At 60.6% G+C, this 17,122-nt stretch overlaps 1 protein-coding gene across 1 annotated transcript; it reads right to left on the bottom strand.

The window, feature by feature from the left end:
* Positions 1-5,744: 5,744 nt before the first annotated feature.
* SMO (smoothened, frizzled class receptor) lies at positions 5,745-14,035 on the bottom strand. Its single transcript, XM_071552885.1, has 12 exons — positions 13,616-14,035; positions 11,810-12,015; positions 11,010-11,219; positions 10,749-10,921; positions 10,354-10,573; positions 10,146-10,269; positions 9,976-10,068; positions 9,662-9,770; positions 9,319-9,504; positions 8,509-8,657; positions 8,291-8,425; positions 5,745-7,233 (listed from the first exon to the last, which is right to left on the bottom strand). The coding sequence occupies exons 1-12, from the start codon at positions 13,854-13,856 to the stop codon at positions 6,740-6,742; spliced, it is 2,340 nt and encodes a 779-aa protein (XP_071408986.1). The 5' UTR covers positions 13,857-14,035; the 3' UTR covers positions 5,745-6,739.
* Between the last annotated feature and the right edge of the window lie 3,087 nt (positions 14,036-17,122).

Below are 17,122 nucleotides of genomic sequence, written 5' to 3'. Positions count from 1 at the left end.
CCCAGCTCCGCTCCCTGCCCTGCCCACAATCAGCCACCACACTCTGTGTCCCCCCAGTGTCAGAGCCCAGGCAGGCGGTTCCTCAGCCTGGCTGTGCCAGGGAAACCCATGGAAATGAGGAGCTGCATCATCCTGGCAAAGGGTGTGTGGCATCTGAGAGCCTGGAACTTGCTGTCCTGCCAGATCTGCAACCACAAAGCCCTGCCCTGGGCACAAGGCAGTAACGAGCCGCCTTTCCTAAGTCCAGTAATTCGGGATGTGGCTCTTAAGGAATGTAAACCCATCCTTTTATTATTGTTACTTCTTGAGAGCAGCCCTGGGAGAGGGAATTGAGCTGTGGGTGGGGCAGAGGCTGCACATGGCCCAGCCCAGAACCCCCCGTGCCCTGGGCTGGTCCCACAGCGTGGGCAGCAGGGCAGGGATGGGGGGATTGTGCCCCTCTGCCCCCTCAGTGAGACCCCAAACCCTGCAGAGCTGCCCCAGCCCTGGGAACAACAGCAGGAGCTGCTGGAGGAGCCCAGAGGAGGCCCCGGAGCTGCTCCAGGGCTGATCCCTCTGCTCTGGAGCCAGGCTGGGAGAGCTGGGGGGGTCACCTGGAGAAGAGAAGGGTCCAGGGACACCTGAGAGCCCCTGGCAGGGCCTGAAGGGGCTCCAGGAGAGCTGGGGAGGGACTGGGGCCAAGGGATGGAGGGGCAGGACACAGGGAATGGCTTCCCAGTGCCAGAGGGCAGGGCTGGGGGGGATATTGGGAAGGGATTGGTGGCTGGGAGGGTGGGCAGGGGCTGGCACAGGTTGGGCAGAGAAGCTGTTTATTATCACTATCATCATTTATTCTCATTATTGTCATTTTTAGGGTTATTGCAATACCTCTGGGCACAAGCCAAGGACTGAGCCCCTGTTTTTGGGGCTGTGTGGACGGAGAGGGAAGTGACATCTGACATTTTGGGCCAGTTGGAGGCAAAAGGAACAGGGATGAGCCAAGGAGGAGGGATGTGCAGAGGCTGGGAAACAGAAAGGCAGGAAACAGTCGAGCTCGAGGGCAGGTTCAGGATCCACCAGGATTTAGAAACGTGCAGGGCAAACAACTGGCAGGAGTGTGATGATCCAGAGCGTCCAATTCCCAAGTTAAGTGACTCTCAAGTACCGGGCGAGCTCAGAGTTTGGGATGAGCTGGAAGAGAGAAGAGGGAGAGGGGAGAGGGGAAGAGGGAAGAGAGGGAGAAAAGGAGGGGGAGAGGGAAGAGAGGGAGGAAAAGGAGGGGGAGAGGGAAGAGAGGGAGAAAAGGAGGGGGAGAGGGAAGAGAGGGAGGAAAAGGAGGGGGAGAGGGAAGAGAGGGAGAAAAGGAGGGGGAGAGGGAAGAGAGGGAGGAAAAGGAGGGGGAGAGGGAAGAGAGGGAGAAAAGGAGAGGGAGAGGGAAGAAGGAAAAGGAGAGGGAGGAAAAGGGGAGCTCACAGAAACCTCCCCCCGAATCAAGAGGGAGCAGAGCAGTGGAAGGAGCGGGGCAGCAAAACGGGGCAGCTAAAGGAGGATTTCAGGAAAGAAAGGGTGTAAAGCATTCAATGGGCTGCGAGGATCGGAGAGGACGACGGGAGGAAGGTGGAGGGGACCGAAGTTAAAGGAGAAGCAGCACTTTACTTTACTTTGTGCGTGGAAAGGGCTGAGAATTCCCGACTTGACTGAACTAACGCTGTTTCCTACTGAAGAGAAATCAGGATCTGATTCCATAGCACGTTTCCAGTCTCAGAAGGGGCCTTTGGAAAGAAAACTCTTTGAAAGCCGCTGTGGGAGGGATTTGTGGCGGACGAACATCCCTCCCCTTGCACAGAGTGGAGGAGCAGAGCAGGCTCCGGCATAACCTGCGGGGAGACGCTTGTGCTGCCCCAGGGCTGGCAGGAATTCTGCAGAATCCCCTTCTCCTGGTGCCACAGATCCCACAGCCCGACAGAAACACGCCAGGTTGTTTTGCACACCCTCGGCCGAGGCAAAAGCCCGACCTTGAGGCTGGTCCTTGAAGCTCCTGCCCGAGCATCGCCCACCTGGGTCGGAGCAGGATCTGCATCCTCCTCCTCCTCCTCCTCCTCCTCCTCCTCCCCTCCAGGGGGTGAGTGCCAGGGCTGGAGGGTGCCAGGGGAAAGGTCCTGCCCTGACCTCGGCACACCCAAAGCCCCGGCGCTCAGTGGGCACGTCCCATCCCACGGTGGCACAAAAGAGTCGCTATCGCGGCTTCCAGAGATCCACAACGTGCTGGGCTGTGCGGGAGGATTTCTCTGGGAAAGGGAGAGGAAGGGAGAGGCTGTTTGGGGAGGGAGGAACAATCGGGGCTGTGTGAGCGGTGCCAGCGGTGCCCCCGAGGCGGGCTGGGCTGGGCTGGCATGGGGAGGGCAGCGAGGCAGGGATGCCTTTGCCTGGAAATTGGGCACTCTGGGACAAGGCAAACAAAACTCCTTCCCTGAGGAGCCGTGGCCGGGTGTGGATGAGCAGGACACAGCCTGGTTTCTTGTACCAGTCCTGACCACAAACAGAACTGAGGCAGAAAAGGGGTGAAACAGCTGCAGTCCCAGCCTGTTCCACCTGTTCCTGACTGGCTGGCATGGAAATCCCTCCTTCCCACACAGGCTGGGCATGGCTGTGCCATCTGTGTGTGGTGGAACCAAACGGGACCCAGCCCAGCCCACGTGGTGGAGCAGAGGTGGGACATGGGCACGTTACCCCCCAAACTGGAGCCAATGGCAGCCCAAAAGGGAGGGAAGAGCAAGGCCAGGCATCGATGTCAGATGAGTCTCCTCTTTGCTTTCAAGAGAACAGAGGGGATAAGAGGGAATGGCCCCAGGGCAGGGGCAGGGGGCACAGGAGGAGGAATTTGGTGCTGGAAAGGGTGGTCAGGCCTTGGCAGGGGCTGCCCAGGGAGGGTTGGAGTGCCCAGCCCTGGAGGTGCCCAAGGCAGGACTGGCCGTGGCACTGAGTGCTCTGGGCTGGGGGACAAGGTGGGCATTGGGCACAGGGTGGGCTCCATGGGCTGGCAGGGCTTTGCCAAGGTGGGCATCGGGCACAGGGTGGGCTCCATGGGCTGGCAGGGCTTTGCCAAGGTGGGCATCGGGCACAGGGTGGGCTCCATGGGCTGGCAGGGCTTTGCCAAGGTGGGCATCAGGCACAGGGTGGGCTCCATGGGCTGGCAGGGCTTTGCCAACCTAAACAGTTCTTTGCTCCTCTGGCACGTGAGTACCAGAGGTGGAAGGGCCAGGGAAGTCCCAGGTGGACACGGGAGTGCTCTGAGTGGACACCCACACTGGATCTTAAACAAAGAAGGAAACTCCATGTTTCTGCCCCCCATCACAGCCACAGAATCGAGTGTGGCTCAGCCACTTGCCTCTGGATTGGCCACATTCCCTGGAATCCTCCATGGGGAACAGCTGGCATCGTGTGGCAGTGCCACAGACAGGACTGATTGCTGGGACTGGTTATTTTCCCAGCCTGGATTTGCCCATTCCTGGGATGTTCAGCCCTAAAAGCAGCGCTGGGCTGTGGAATCAGCAGCCAGGTGTGTGCCAGAGGGCAGGACAGCTCCAGGAGGATCCTTTCCACCTCCCCCAGCCCAGCTGGAAGCCCCACCCCGTTACCTGGGCTGGCCCAGCTCCTCCCAGCCCCGCAGGGATCCGGCTCCAGGGGAGCTTTCCCAGCACCACTGCAACAGCTGAGCCTTCCAGGCACGAAGGACAGAGGGGAAAGAAGGGATTTAGATGGAAGTTTTTCAATTCTTTAAGCCTCCAGCACCCTCCTGGAAGCCAACAGCCAGTCCTCATCCTGCCAGGAGATAGAATTCCAAACTGGAAATTGATACCACCCTACAACATTACCTGTTCTGACTGTCCCTCTGTTCCACTGAGGGGAATTTTGGCTGATTTTTTGGATGATTCAGCACTTGCCCATGGGATTCCAGCAATCCCATTTTACTGCAGCCATCAGTCCCTCCTGGCAGCATCCCTGTGCCCAGCCTGTGCCACCCAGAGTTCTCCTTCATTAAATCATGGCAAAGGCAACCAGACGGATGGACGAGGCCAAGCTCTGTCCCTGGGGAGTGTATCCATAGGGAATATCACCCAGACTTCTTGGGATCTCCCTGTTTGGCTGCAGTGAAAGCTCTGGAGGTGCAGGGGAGACATAAAACCCTCTGTGGTTTGATCTCCTGTGCCTCCCACAGGAGGGTTTGAGCCCTTCCCTAAAGACACTGGAGGAAGAGCCAGGGAAATTAATTGGATTTTGGCAGCCAGTGGGACACCCCTGTGTCACCCCAGGGAGGAGACTTGTCCCTCAGCTCCTTGAAACTCGCCAGGATTTGGAGGGAGATGAAGCTCTTGCAGAAAAGCTCAGGGAATGTGATCCCACCTTGCCCTGGATTGGCCACCCCGGGGGGCTCCAGTCCCTTCCCTGCTCCCATTGTGGGGAAGCAGAAAGGCTTTCCCTGCTCCAAGGGTGATTCCCTCATGGAGCTCCAGTCAGCACCCCCAGGCAGGGGCTGTGCCCCCATCCCTGTCCCCTGGCTGGGAGAACAGGGAGGAAAGGGAAGGCAAAGGCACCTCCCCACCCCTCACTCTCCATCCTCATTCCCAACTCTCCTTATCCCCTCCAGCAGCTCCCAGGGAACAGCAGGAGTCAGGAATTGGGCTGAATTTATCCCAGGCCGGGTGTTTCATCCCTTTTAACCACCATTATTTAAATCATTATTATTTAAATAGTGTGTTTTGGTGGTTGCTCCTCTTTTTTCCATGTTGCTCCCACCTTCCAAGCCTCTTGGGAGGAGTGCTGGGTGTTTCCCAGGATAAAATGCTCTTTTTTTCCTTCACTGCTTTGTCCCCATGTGCCAAACTGAGGTGGCTTTTCAGGGGGGAGGAAATCAGAGGGGATGTGACAGTCTCAGGACATCTCCTGTTGTTTCCCAAATTAAATATTTCAGCTTTTTGGTTCAAAATGGCAAATCACTGAGGAATTGTTTTGCTACAACTGATTTTTCTTCTAAAAAAGAAACTCACAAAAATAGGATATATATGTAAAGATAAAAAAAAAACACAAAAACTTTTAAAATAAAGATAAAAAAGCCCCCCAAAATAAAAGATGAATGTTTTGTTTCATCCTGGACAACCCAATCTTTAGTCTGGAGCAGGGTCAGCCAATCCTGCTCACCCAAAGCATTGAAAAAATGCAATTTTCACTGACCAGTTCCACCCAAATTTCAGGGTCTGGGCTCTGGGCTAACTCAGCTGCATCACTGCCAAGTGAAATAAAAAAGGATATTTTCCAAAAGGACCATTTTTCCCTAAAAATCCCCATCCCCCCAGTGCTGTGGGGAACGTTGGATGCCTCAGTGGGACCCCAGGAAGGCACCTTGGCAGCCCCCAGACTGGGATTGGGGATATTTAAGCCCGTGGTGCCACCTGCTGGCAAAGGGCCCTCCCAGTGCTCCCAGTTTGGTGCCAGAGCCTGGCCAGTGGCCCCAAAAATCTCATCTCATCACCCGCAGGCATTTCCAGCCCCTCAGCTCTGCCTTCTGCAGCTGCAATGGGGGGTTCAAAGCACTTTAAAGCAGATTTTAAGGCACTTTAAAGCACTTTAGAGCAGTTTTAAGCACTTTAGAGCAGTTTTTAGCAATTTTTGAAGTAGTTGGAGGGTTTTTAGAAGTCAGGACAAGCCTCCCCCTGCAAGGTTTTCCCACACTGATCCCTCCTCAAAGAGCCCAAGGCAGCCACCAGGAATGAAAACTTGGTAAATTTAATACTGATACAGGAGGGTTTTCCTTTAAACAGCAAAAATAAACCCGTGGAGGCCTCTGGGACAGTGGGAAAGCCACGAGCCTACAGGGCTGGAGAAAACCAGGAATGGGGATAATGGGCAGGACAAACCCCAGCAGGGCCCACAGTCCTCCTGCCTCGGGCTCAGCCAAGTTCCCTGCAATTTGGGGCTTTTTCCTTAAAAAAATAACCAAAAGCTTTGCCCAGGGGGTTGGTGACCCCGAGGTTTTGAAGGGTTTGGGGTTGTTTTTTTGCATTGTGGCTCAGGGAGCTCCAGTGCACCCCGAGGAGCTTCCCACCTCCCCTCCCACCAGCCCTCTGGGCTGGGGCTGGCTCAGCCCTCTGGGAAGCTGAAGGCACTTTGGGACCCCTGAAGGAACAGGGGTGACCCCGGAAAAAGGGGGTGCACCCCAGGGATGAGGCTGCTGGTGCCCCCTGGCTGGGCTCACCCCGGCCCTGGTGCAGCACCCAAGAGGAGGCCGTGCCCGACGTCCCATACAAAGATTAAAAAATATCAGAAATGTAAAACAAAAATCCCTATTGGCACAAGTGTCTGTGAGCTCTACGTACCTCTCTAGCCGTGGTGGGGCACAGCAGGGGGGGTTGGCACCTTGGCATGCGGGACAAAGCTCCCCAAAATCTGCCCTGCCCCCTTGTCCTTAAATCCCTGCAGGATCTGGGGGCAGTTGTTCCACTGTCAGCCCATTTCTCTTCTCCCAGTGATGCTGGAGGGGATCCCAGTGCCCTTCTTGGCAGGCTGGGATGAGCATCAGGTGTGGGTGTGGAGGGAGAAACGCCGTTCCCTGATGGGCGAGTTCTGCTGTGCTGGTGGGACACTCAGGACGGTCCCCGGGGGATGAGGTGGCACCCAGTGTCCCCTCACAGGCTGCCAGTGCTGGCTGAGCCCTCAGCTCTCACCCCAGGTGTCCCCACGCCCTGGCAACACCCCTCTGGGCTCAGAAGTCCGAGTCGGGGTCCAGCAGCTCGGCGGCCACCAGGCTGGTGCGGGAGTGGATCGGTGCCAGCGCGGCGCGGCGGCCCCGAGTCCTGGGCACGCCGGGGTTGGGGGGCCACAGCGTGCCCCCGTTGTGCTGCCAGTGCCCAGGGCTCTGCTCCTCCGGGCACCCGCTCTCGGGGCAGAAGGGGTTGCTGATGAGGTGCAAGACGTTGGCCCTGCGGTCCCAGGGCCCCCTGGAGAAGGTGGCGCTGGGTGGGAGAGCCGGGAGGGCGTCGGGGGCAAAGGTGACCAGGCAGGGCTGGGGGGGCAGGTGGGGCAGGCGGGGGACGGTGCTGGGGGCCGGGGGGGCTGTGGGGACCCCCGGGCAGCGCTCAGAGCCCGGGTCCACCTCCTTCTTCTTCCTCCGCTTCTTCTTGCGGCCGCTGCGTTTCTGCAGCTCGGGGGACACGTCGGCTTCCACTATCCAGAGGTTGGCCCTCTCCTCTGGTGGCACTGCGGGACACGGGGTGAGGGGTGTGAGAGCAGCCACCCCTGCCCTGTGCCCCCCACCAACACCACCCCCTGCCCTGTGCCCCCCACCAGCCCCAGCCCCTGCCCTGTGCCCCCCACCAGCCCCTGGCTCTGCCTCCCAGCCCATCCCCAACACCACCCCCTGCCCTCTGCCCCCCACCAACACCACCCCCTGCCCTGTGCCCCCCACCAACACCACTCACTGCCCTGTACCCCCTGTCAGCTCCTGCCCCCAGCTCTGCCTCTCAGCACGTCCCCAACACCACCCCCTGCCCTGTGTCCCCCACCAGCCCCTGGCTCTGCCTCCCAACACGTCCCCAGTGTCACCCCCTGCCCTGTGCCCCCCGCCAGCCCCAGCCCCCAGCTCTGCCTCCCACCATGTCCCCAACACCATCCCCTGCCCTGTGCCCCCCACCAGCCCCTGGCTCTGCCTCCCAGCCCATCCCCAACACCAACCCCTGCCCTGTGCCCCCCACCAACACCACCCCCTGCCCTGTGTCCCCCACCAGCCCCAGCCCCCAGCTCTGCCTCCCACCATGTCCCCAACACCATCCCCTGCCCTGTGCCCCCCACCAGCCCCTGGCTCTGCCTCCCAGCCCATCCCCAACACCAACCCCTGCCCTGTGCCCCCCACCAACACCACCCCCTGCCCTGTGCCCCCCACCAACACCACCCCCTGCCCTGTGTCCCCCACCAGCCCCAGCCCCCAGCTCTGCCTCCCACCATGTCCCCAACATCACCCCCTGCCCTGTGCCCCCCACCAACACCACCCCCTGCCCTGTGCCCCCCACCAACACCACCCCCTGCCCTGTGCCCCCCACCAACACCACCCCCTGCCCTGTGCCCCCAGCCAGCCTCAGCCCCCAGCTCTGCCTCCCAACACGTCCCCAACATCACCCCCTGCCTTGTGCCCCCTACCAACACCACCCCCTGCCCTGTGCCCCCCACCAGCCCCAGTCCCTGGCCCAGCCTCCCAGCATGTCCCCAACACCGCCCAGCCCTGCTTGTCCCCCCAGGAAACTCCCCACGTGGAACTTGCCAGGTGTTGCCACGGGTGTCACAGACACATCCTGGGGCAGGATTGCCCCTCTCCTGGCCACCATCTTGGTGACGTGCTGGGCCCAGGCCGAGGACACGTCGGCCGACGGCTCGTTGATGTCGAACGCTAAACCCGCTGCAAGGACAGGGCAGTGTGGTCAGGGGGGACACTGGGGACCCGGTGGCACTGCTGGGACAGTCCCTCCCATGGGCACGTACCCACGGGGCCATCGTGTGACACTGTGTGCAGGCTGAAGGACAGCTCCCGGCACGGGTCACGCAGCAGCTCCTTGCGCTTGGAGAAGGCCTTGGCGATCATCTTGCTCTTCTTGATCCTCTTGGGCTGGTCATCACTCTGTCCCGTCAGCCTGGGGACACAGCAGGTCAGAGCAGAGCCACGGGGTGGCACAGGTCAGAGCAGGGCCACGGGGTGGCACAGGTCACAGCCAGGGCCACGGGGTGGCACAGGTCACAGCTGGGGCCATGGGGTGGCACAGGTCACAGCCAGGGACACGGGGTGGCACAGGTCACAGCCAGGGACATGGGGTGGCACAGGTCACAGCTGGGGCCACGGGGTGGCACAAGTCACAGCCAGGGACACGGGGTGGCACAAGTCACAGCCGGGGACACGGGGTGGCACAGGTCGCAGCTGGGGCCACGGGGTGGCACAGGTCACAGCCAGGGTCACAGGGTGGCACAGGTCACAGCTGGGGACACGGGGTGGCACAAGTCACAGCCAGGGACACGGGGTGGCACAAGTCACAGCCAGGGACACGGGGACACTCCCCATCTCCCTCTCCCATTCTGGACAGGGAATACCAGTCTGGGGGATGCCCTGGGTGGGTCCCCTGCGGATGGAGGTGTCCCATGAACAGGATGAGAGACACCAGCCAGGTGGGAGAGGCCACCCCACTCCTATGCCACTGAGCCCACAACTCATTGTGCTGAGAGACACCTTCCAACACCTCAGGATGTTGGATAGGGCAGGAAGGGCCCCACGAAGATGGGGTGACAACCTCAGGGTCCCACCTGCACCAGGTGCGCTTCCAGATGAGCAGCGTGGCCTTGGTCCAGACCCAGGTGCTCATGGAGATGCCGGTGCCAAACATGGCAAAGAGGTTGATCTTCTCCACCAGCAGACTCGGCCGGTTCTTGATCTCACAGTCCGGGATGGGCTTGTTGGTCTGTGTGGCGATGGTCACGTTGGCCTCACAGCTGCGGGGACAGGCACGGGACAGTGACCATGGGGAGGGGACACACCCAACGCCCCCCCCCAGCTCTGCAGGGTGCAGGTGTGGTGGCAGCACTGGTGGGGGACACTGGATCTTCAAAGTGAGTGTCCCATGTGCCCTCCCATCCCCGTCCCACTCACAGGACGTATTCCCGAAAGCTTCGCTCCCACTCCGCCTGGTTGAAGAAGTCATAGAAGTGGCAGCCAAAAGTGATGAAGACAAAGCCAAAGGCCAAGAAGCCAAAGATGCCTGGAAGAGAAATGGGACATTCCTGGTTTAGCCAAACGCCAGTGACACCAGGACAAAGGTGCTGCACTGGGGCTGTGCCACCAGCACTGCAGCTTTGTCCCCCACTGCCGCCACCCCTGGCAAAGGGCTGTCTGACTTCAGGGGACCAAGTGCCCCCGTCCCCACTGCAGTTCCCTGGGGAGCAGTGCCAGCAGAGCCCCCGTACCCAGGCGCAGCATGGTCTCGTTGATCTTGCTGGCTGCCTTCTCGCTCAGCAGCCCGGGGTGGTTGCTCTTGATGGAGAAGAGTGTCATGACCCCTGTGGTGGAGGGATGAGGGGTCAGGGTAGGGGCACACCCGTGGTGCCCCCGCCCCTTCAGTTGGGCCCACACCTACCCCGGATGAGGAAATAGCCCCCCACGATGAGGACAAGCCCGATGGGTGCCAGAACGAAGCCGGCTCGGTATCGGTAGTTCTTGTAGCCCACAAAGCAGATGCCACTTACAGAGTCACCATCCACCTGGCACACATGGGGACGGGGGGTCAGCTGGCCCTGTGGGCGTCACCCTGGCAGGGAACTGCCACAGGATGGTGACCCCGTTACCTGTGCCACGGCCAGGATGGCCACGGTGAGGACAAAGGGGATGGACCAGGTGATGAGGTGGAAGTAGGAGGTCTTGCCCAGCAGCGGTTGGTAGGTGGTGCCCAGGGCCTTGAAGGAGGTGTGCCAGGCGTAGGTCAGCATGACAAACCAGATGACACCTGACATCAGCGAGTAGTAAACGATGACGAAGATGATGACGCAGGAGAGCGTCTCGTTGGACCTACAGGGACAGGTGAGACAGAAATGTCACCAACTGCCATGAGGGAACAGGGGGGAGGAAGGGGTCTCATCCTCCATGCTCCCAAGAGGACAGCAAACCCCAAGAGCCTGCCTTAGTCTCGGGGACAGCTCTTGGCATGTGGCTGTGGTGGGATGGGGACAAAGGTGACACGTACGTGGGCTCCCCCAGCCTCATGGTGCCGTCGGCCCGGCACACAATCTCCTCACGGGCACCATCCATGAACTGTGCCAACCAGCCAATGCTGCCCACGAAGAAGCAGGCGTTGATGTAGAAGAGGATGACAGCAGGGTAGCGGTTGGAGTTCCTCCAGTCAGCAACAAACGTGGCCTGGTGGGGTGGAGAACAGGACAGCTTGGTGTGCCTGGTCCCTTCTGGGGACACCAGACACCTCCCCATGTCCCCTCAGGAGCCTCACCAGGGTGAAGAAGGTGCAGAAGATGGTGACGGAGCTGAAGGCGGCGATGTAGACGTGCATCTCGCGGTGCTCCTTCTCGGTGAACAGCGGGTTCTGGCACTGGATGCCACAGCCCTCCACGTCCTCGTACCAGCTCTTGGGGTTGTCCGTGCGCACCAGCGGCGCCTCGCACTGCCCCGAGCTGTTGAACTTGATGTTCTGTACCTCGTTCTGCCAGAGGAGAAACAGGGCTGTGAGGAGGAGGAGGAGGAGACACCCCCACAGTGACATCGGTCCCCCATGGAGGGCAGGGGACAGCTGGGCTTCAATAGATCATCACAGAATCATGGAGTGGTTTGGGTGGGAAGGGACCTTAAAGGTCATTCAGTGCCACCCCTGCCATGGGCAGGGACATCTCCCATAGCCCAGGATGCTCCAAGCCCTGTCCAACCTGGCCTGGGACACTTCCAGGGATCCAGGGGCAGCCACAGCTTCTCTGCCCAACCTGTGCCAGCCCCTGCCCAACCTCCCACACACCAATTCCTTCCCAATATCCCACCTAGTCCTGCCCTCTGGCACTGGGAAGCCATTCCCTGTGTCCTGTCCCTCCATCCCTTGTCCCAGGTCCAGCTCTCCTGGAGCCCCTTTAAGCCCTGTACAGGACTCCAGGGCCCCCTGGAGCCTTCAGTGCTCCAGGCTGATCAATGTCAACCCTTTTCTCCTCCAAAAAGTGGCTTTTCCTTCCCAAAGAGCAACTCCTCTTTCCCTGTGCCCTGTGGGGACACAGCCTGGCAGGGCCCCCCGTGCCACCCCCGCCGTACCGGGCACCCCTCGGGGAATCTGTCGGTCGTGCACTTGAGGAAGTCGGGCCAGCCACGCTCGCGCTCCACGATGGTGCAGGGTGCCCGGGTGGCCTGGCACAGGGTCTGGCTGGGCAGCTCCACCTGCCCATCCTCACACTTGGGCATGTAGACGGCGCAGAGCAGGGGCTGAATGACATCCCAGCAGCGCGGGGCGTTGCGCAGGCCTGTGGGGACAGCCCTGTCACCCCCCGGGCACAGCCACCTCCCTGTGGCCCCTGGGGAGGGGCACAGCCCACATGTGGGGTGGGGGAGCACCAGCACCCACCCACAGCACTGGGACCCCTCTGAAACACCCCTGCGGTGCCATGAGTGTCAACCAGGGGCTCAGCCCTGGTCACCTACTATTCTGCTCCCCTCTAAACTGCCCCAACCATGGTCCCCTCTATACTGCACCCCATCCATGGTCCCCTCTATACCACTCCCCTCTATGCTGCACCCATCCATGGTCCCCTCTATACCACTCCCCTCTATGCTGCACCCCTCCATGGTCCCCTCTATACCACTCCCCTCTATGCTGCACCCCTCCATGGTCCCCTCTATACCACTCCCCTCTATGCTGCACCCATCCATGCTCCCTCTGTACTGCTCCCCTCTATACTGCACCCCTCTATATTGCACCCATCCATGGTCCCCTCTATACCACTCCCCTCTACACTGTACCAATCTCCAATCCCTGCTATACAGATGTTTACACTGCACTCACCTCCAGGTTCCCACTATCCTTCTCTCCCCAATCCTGCACCCATCTCCTGTCCCCCACTATCCTGCTCTCCCTCTATACTGTATATCCATCCCCTGCACCCCACTCTGCTGCTCCTCTCTATCCTGTTCCCATCCCCAGGTCCCTGCTATACCATCCCCTGTATCCCAGTCTCCTGCTCCCCTCCCTCCAGTTTCCTGTTGTAAGTTTTCTACACTGTACCCATCCCCAGGCACCTGCTACCCCATTTTCTGTACTGTACCCATCCCTTTTTTCCCACTATCCTGTTCCCCACTTACCCATCACGTGTACCCCATTCTACGGCTCCTCTCTGCACTGTACCCATCCCCACTCCTCTGCTATGCAGTTTCCTACACTGTCCTCATCCCTTGTACCCCATTCTACAGCTGCCCTCTCTACCCATCCCCACTCCTCTGCCATGGTTTGCTATACTGTACCCATCCCCTGTTCCCCCCTTACACTGCTCCCCCTATACTGTCCCACTCTCTGTGCCCCACTAATCCATCCCTGTACCCCGTTCTACTTCTCCCCTCTCGACTGACCCCATCCCCACTCCCATCCTGTACAGTTTCCTTTACTATCCCAATCCCTGCTCCTCTGATAGTTTCTTGTACTGTCTCCACCCCTAGACCCCTGATACAGTTTCCTATACTATCCCCATCCCCAGACCCCTGCTGTAGTTTCCAATACTATCCCCATCCCGAGGCCCCTGCTATAGTTTTCCATACTATCCCCATCCCCACTCCTCATACACAGTTTCTTGTGCCGTCCCCATCCCCAAGCCCCTGCTATAGTTTCCCATACTATCCCATCCCCAGGCCCCTCCTATACAGTTTCCAATACTATACCCATCCCCTGATAGTTTCCTCTACTATACCCCATCCCCTGATAGTTTCCTACACTGTCCCCACCTCTATCCCCCACTCCCTCTACCCTTTTCCCGCCCCTGGCCCCCCAACACCCCCCTCCCCACACACTTCTCCCTCTCCCCGCCGCCATCCCGGGCCTCCCCCGCACTCCTCCCGCTCCCGTCCCGTCCGCACCGGACCAGAGCAGGAGTTTTCCGTGCGCCTCCTCCTGCGAGGCGGAGTCTGCGGCGAGCAGCGTGGAGGTGGCTGCGTAGGGTAGGGCCGAGCCGAGGCACGAGGAGAAGCGGAGGCGCTCGCAGGTCGCGGGGCGGCGGCAGCGCTGGGGCCCGGCCGAGGCGTTGTGTGCGGCGGGGCCGCGCCCGCCCAGCGCCAGCGCCAGCGCCAGGGCGAGCGCCCAGCGGCGCCCGCAGCACATCGCGGCGGGGCCGGCCCTAGGGCGGCTGCGGCCGGGCGAGCGCCAGCGCCATGGCCCGCAGCCTTTGTTGGGCCGCCCGCCGGCGAGCGCGGCCACCCCGCTCCGCTCCGCGCTCCGCTCCGCGCCCCGCCCCGGCACGGACCCGCCCCGGCACGGACCCCCCTTTGCTCCGCCCCGGCCCCCGCTCCGCCCCGGCACGGACCCCTCTCTGCTCCGCCTCAGACCCCGCTCCGCCCCGGCACGGACCCCTCTCTGCCTCGCCCCGGACCCCGCTCCGCCCCGGCTCGGGACAGCCCCCGCTCTCCCCTGCGCTCCGCCCCGGCACGGACCCCTCTCTGCTCCGCCCCGGCCCCCGCTCCGCCCCGGCACGGACCCCTCTCTGCCTCGCCCCGGACCCCGCTCCGCCCCGGCTCGGGACAGCCCCCGCTCTCCCCTGCGCTCCGCCCCGGCACGGACCCCTCTCTGCTCCGCCTCGGACCCCGCTCCGCCCCGGCCCGGGACAGCCCCCGCTCCGCTCCGCGACCCGCCCCGGCACGGAGCCCTCTCTGCTCCGCCCCGGCACGGACCCCTCTCTGCTCCGCCTCAGACCCCGCTCCGCCCCGGCACGGACCCCTCTCTGCTCCGCCTCGGACCCCGCTCCGCCCCGGCCCGGGACAGCCCCCGCTCCGCTCCGCGACCCGCCCCGGCACGGAGCCCTCTCTGCTCCGCCCCGGCACGGACCCCTCTCTGCTCCGCCCCGGACCCCGCTCCGCCCCGGCACGGACTCGCCCCGGCCCGGGACAGCCCCCGCTCCGCTCCGCCTCGGACCCCTCTCCGCACCCCGCCTCGGTTCCCGCTCCGCCCCGGCCCCCGCTCAGCCCCGGCCCGGCCCTCGGCCCGAAACGGACCCCTCTCCCCTCCGCTCCGCCTCGGACCTCGATCCGCCCCGGCCCGGGACAGCCCCCGCTCCCCTCCGCGCTCCGCCCCGGTCCGGACCCCTCTCTGCTCCGCCCCGGACCCCGCTCCGCTCCGGCACAGCCCCCGCCCGGCACGGCCCCCGCTCCACCTCGACCCCCGGCCCGGCCCGGCCGGGCCCCCCGTCGGGGCGGGACCTGCGCGGCTCCGCGGGGAGGGCCGGGGAGAGCACGGGAAGGGGGTTCGTGTGCGGGGAAAGGCACTGGGAAGGGAGCGGGACGCCTCTTTGGGAGGGGAAAGGGATTTTCCTGTCAGGGAAAAGTTTCTCTTTGTGCAGACAAAGTTGCGCTTTAGGGACGGAAAAGTTTCTCTTTGTGAAGAAAAAGTTGCTTTTTGGGAGGAAAAAGTTTCTCTTTGTGCGGAAAAAGTTGCGTTTTAGGGACGGAAAAGTTTCCCCTTGTGAGGAAAAAGTTTCTCTTTGTGCGGGAGAAGTTGCGTTTTAGGGAGGGAACAGTCGCGGTTTGGGGAGGAAAAAGTTTCTCTTTGTGAGGAACAAGTTGCTCCTTGTGAGGAAGAAGTCGCCTTTTGCGAGAGAAAAGTTCTGATTTGTGTAGAAAAAGTTATTCTTTGAGATAAAAAACGTTTTCTTTGTGAGGAAAAAGTCACTTTTTGGGACAGAAAAGTTCTTCTGTGGTGAAAAAGTCATGTTTGGGATGGAAGAAGCTCCTCTTTGTGAGGGAAAAGTTGCTTTTTCTGAGGAAAAAGACGGTATTTGTGAGGAAAAACTAACTGGTTGTGAGGAAAAAGTTCCAAGGAAAGTCACTAAAAAGTGAGGGAAAAGTTGGGGTGTTTGTGAAGAAAAGTCACTTTGGGGGAGGAAAAAGTTCCTTTTTGGAGGAAAAATTCCCTTTTTAGAGGAAATAGTCACTTTTGGGAGGAAAGAGTTCCTTGGTTGGGACAGAAAAGTTTCCATTTGGGGATAAAACCCACTTTTGGGTGAAGGAAAGTTTTCTGGGAACAACAGTCACTTTTGGGGGGCAGAAAAGTGACTTTTTTGAGGGGAAGTTACTTTTGTGGGGGGTAAAAGTGCCTTTTAGGGAACAAAAGACTTTCTGAGGAGTAAAGTTACTTGTTTGATGGGAGAGTTTTGGAGGTAAAAGTCACTCTTAGGAGACCAAAAACAGTTTTGGGGAGAGAAAAGTTACTTTTTGGGGAGAAAAGTTCTTTTTTTTTAGGGAGGACTTACTTTTTGAGGGGTAAAAGTCACTTTGGGGGTGAAAAAAAAGACACTTTTTTGAGAGAAAAGTTACGTTTTGGCTACAGAAGTGCCTTTTGGGGGGAGAAAAGTTTTTGGTGAGAAAAGAGTTTTTGGGGTGAGGAGGAGCCACTTTTTTTGAAAGCAGCTCCTTTTTGGAATAAACTCGCGTTTGGGGGGAGAAGTGGCTTTTTATAGGGGAAGTTTTGGGGAGGAAAAGTAACTTTTGGGGGCAGAGAAACACTTGTTTTTTTTTTTTCCCCGGGAAGGCGTCGCTCCTCAGAGAAACAACCAGTTTTGGGGACAGAAATGCCTTTTTTGGCTCCCGGCCCCGCTTTTGGCGGGGGGACGAGGTGCGTTTTTGGGGAAGAGAACGGCGTTTTTCGGGAGAGCCGCGCACAAAGAGCTGGAGCTGGGCCGCCTCCCGACTCCCTCCGCGGGAGGACCACCCAGCCTGAGCACAACATGGAAAGGGAAAAAAAAATCCACCCCAAACTCCACCCCCGGAATGCGCCAGCCCCGGAATGAGGCGGCGGCGGCGGCGGCGGGGCCGGGCTGTCCCTCCACGCCGGCCCCTGGAGCGGGAAGGGATGCGGGATAACGGCAGGGACGGCGCGGGAAGGGATGCGGGATCACAGCAGGGATGGCGCGGGAAAGGATGCGGGATAACGGCAGGGACGGCGCGGGAAGGGATGCGGGATAACGGCAGGGATGGCGCGGGAAGGGATGAGGGATAACGGCAGGGACGGCGCGGGAAGGGATGCGGGATAACGGCAGGGATGGCGCGGGAAGGGATGCGGGATAACGGCAGGGACGGCGCGGGAAAGGATGCGAGATAACGGCAGGGATGGCGCGGGAAAGGATGCGGGATAACGGCAGGGACGGCGCGGGAAGGGATGCGGGATAACGGCAGGGATGGCGCGGGAAGGGATGCGGGATAAGGGCAGGGACGGCGCGGGAAGGGATGCGGGATAACGGCAGGGATGGCGCGGGAAGGGATGCGGGGTAACGACAAGGATGGTGGCACGGGGTGGCGGCACAGGGTGGCATGGGAGTGGCATCTCCTGTCCCCTCCCCTGGTGTCCCCCCGCGCAGCCTGGCAGGGAGCGGAGCGTCC

Source organism: Pithys albifrons, chromosome 3, assembly GCF_047495875.1.
Source record: "Pithys albifrons albifrons isolate INPA30051 chromosome 3, PitAlb_v1, whole genome shotgun sequence".
Taxonomy (NCBI): Eukaryota; Metazoa; Chordata; class Aves; order Passeriformes; family Thamnophilidae; genus Pithys; species Pithys albifrons.
This window is presented reverse-complemented; position numbering and strand designations above follow the sequence as displayed.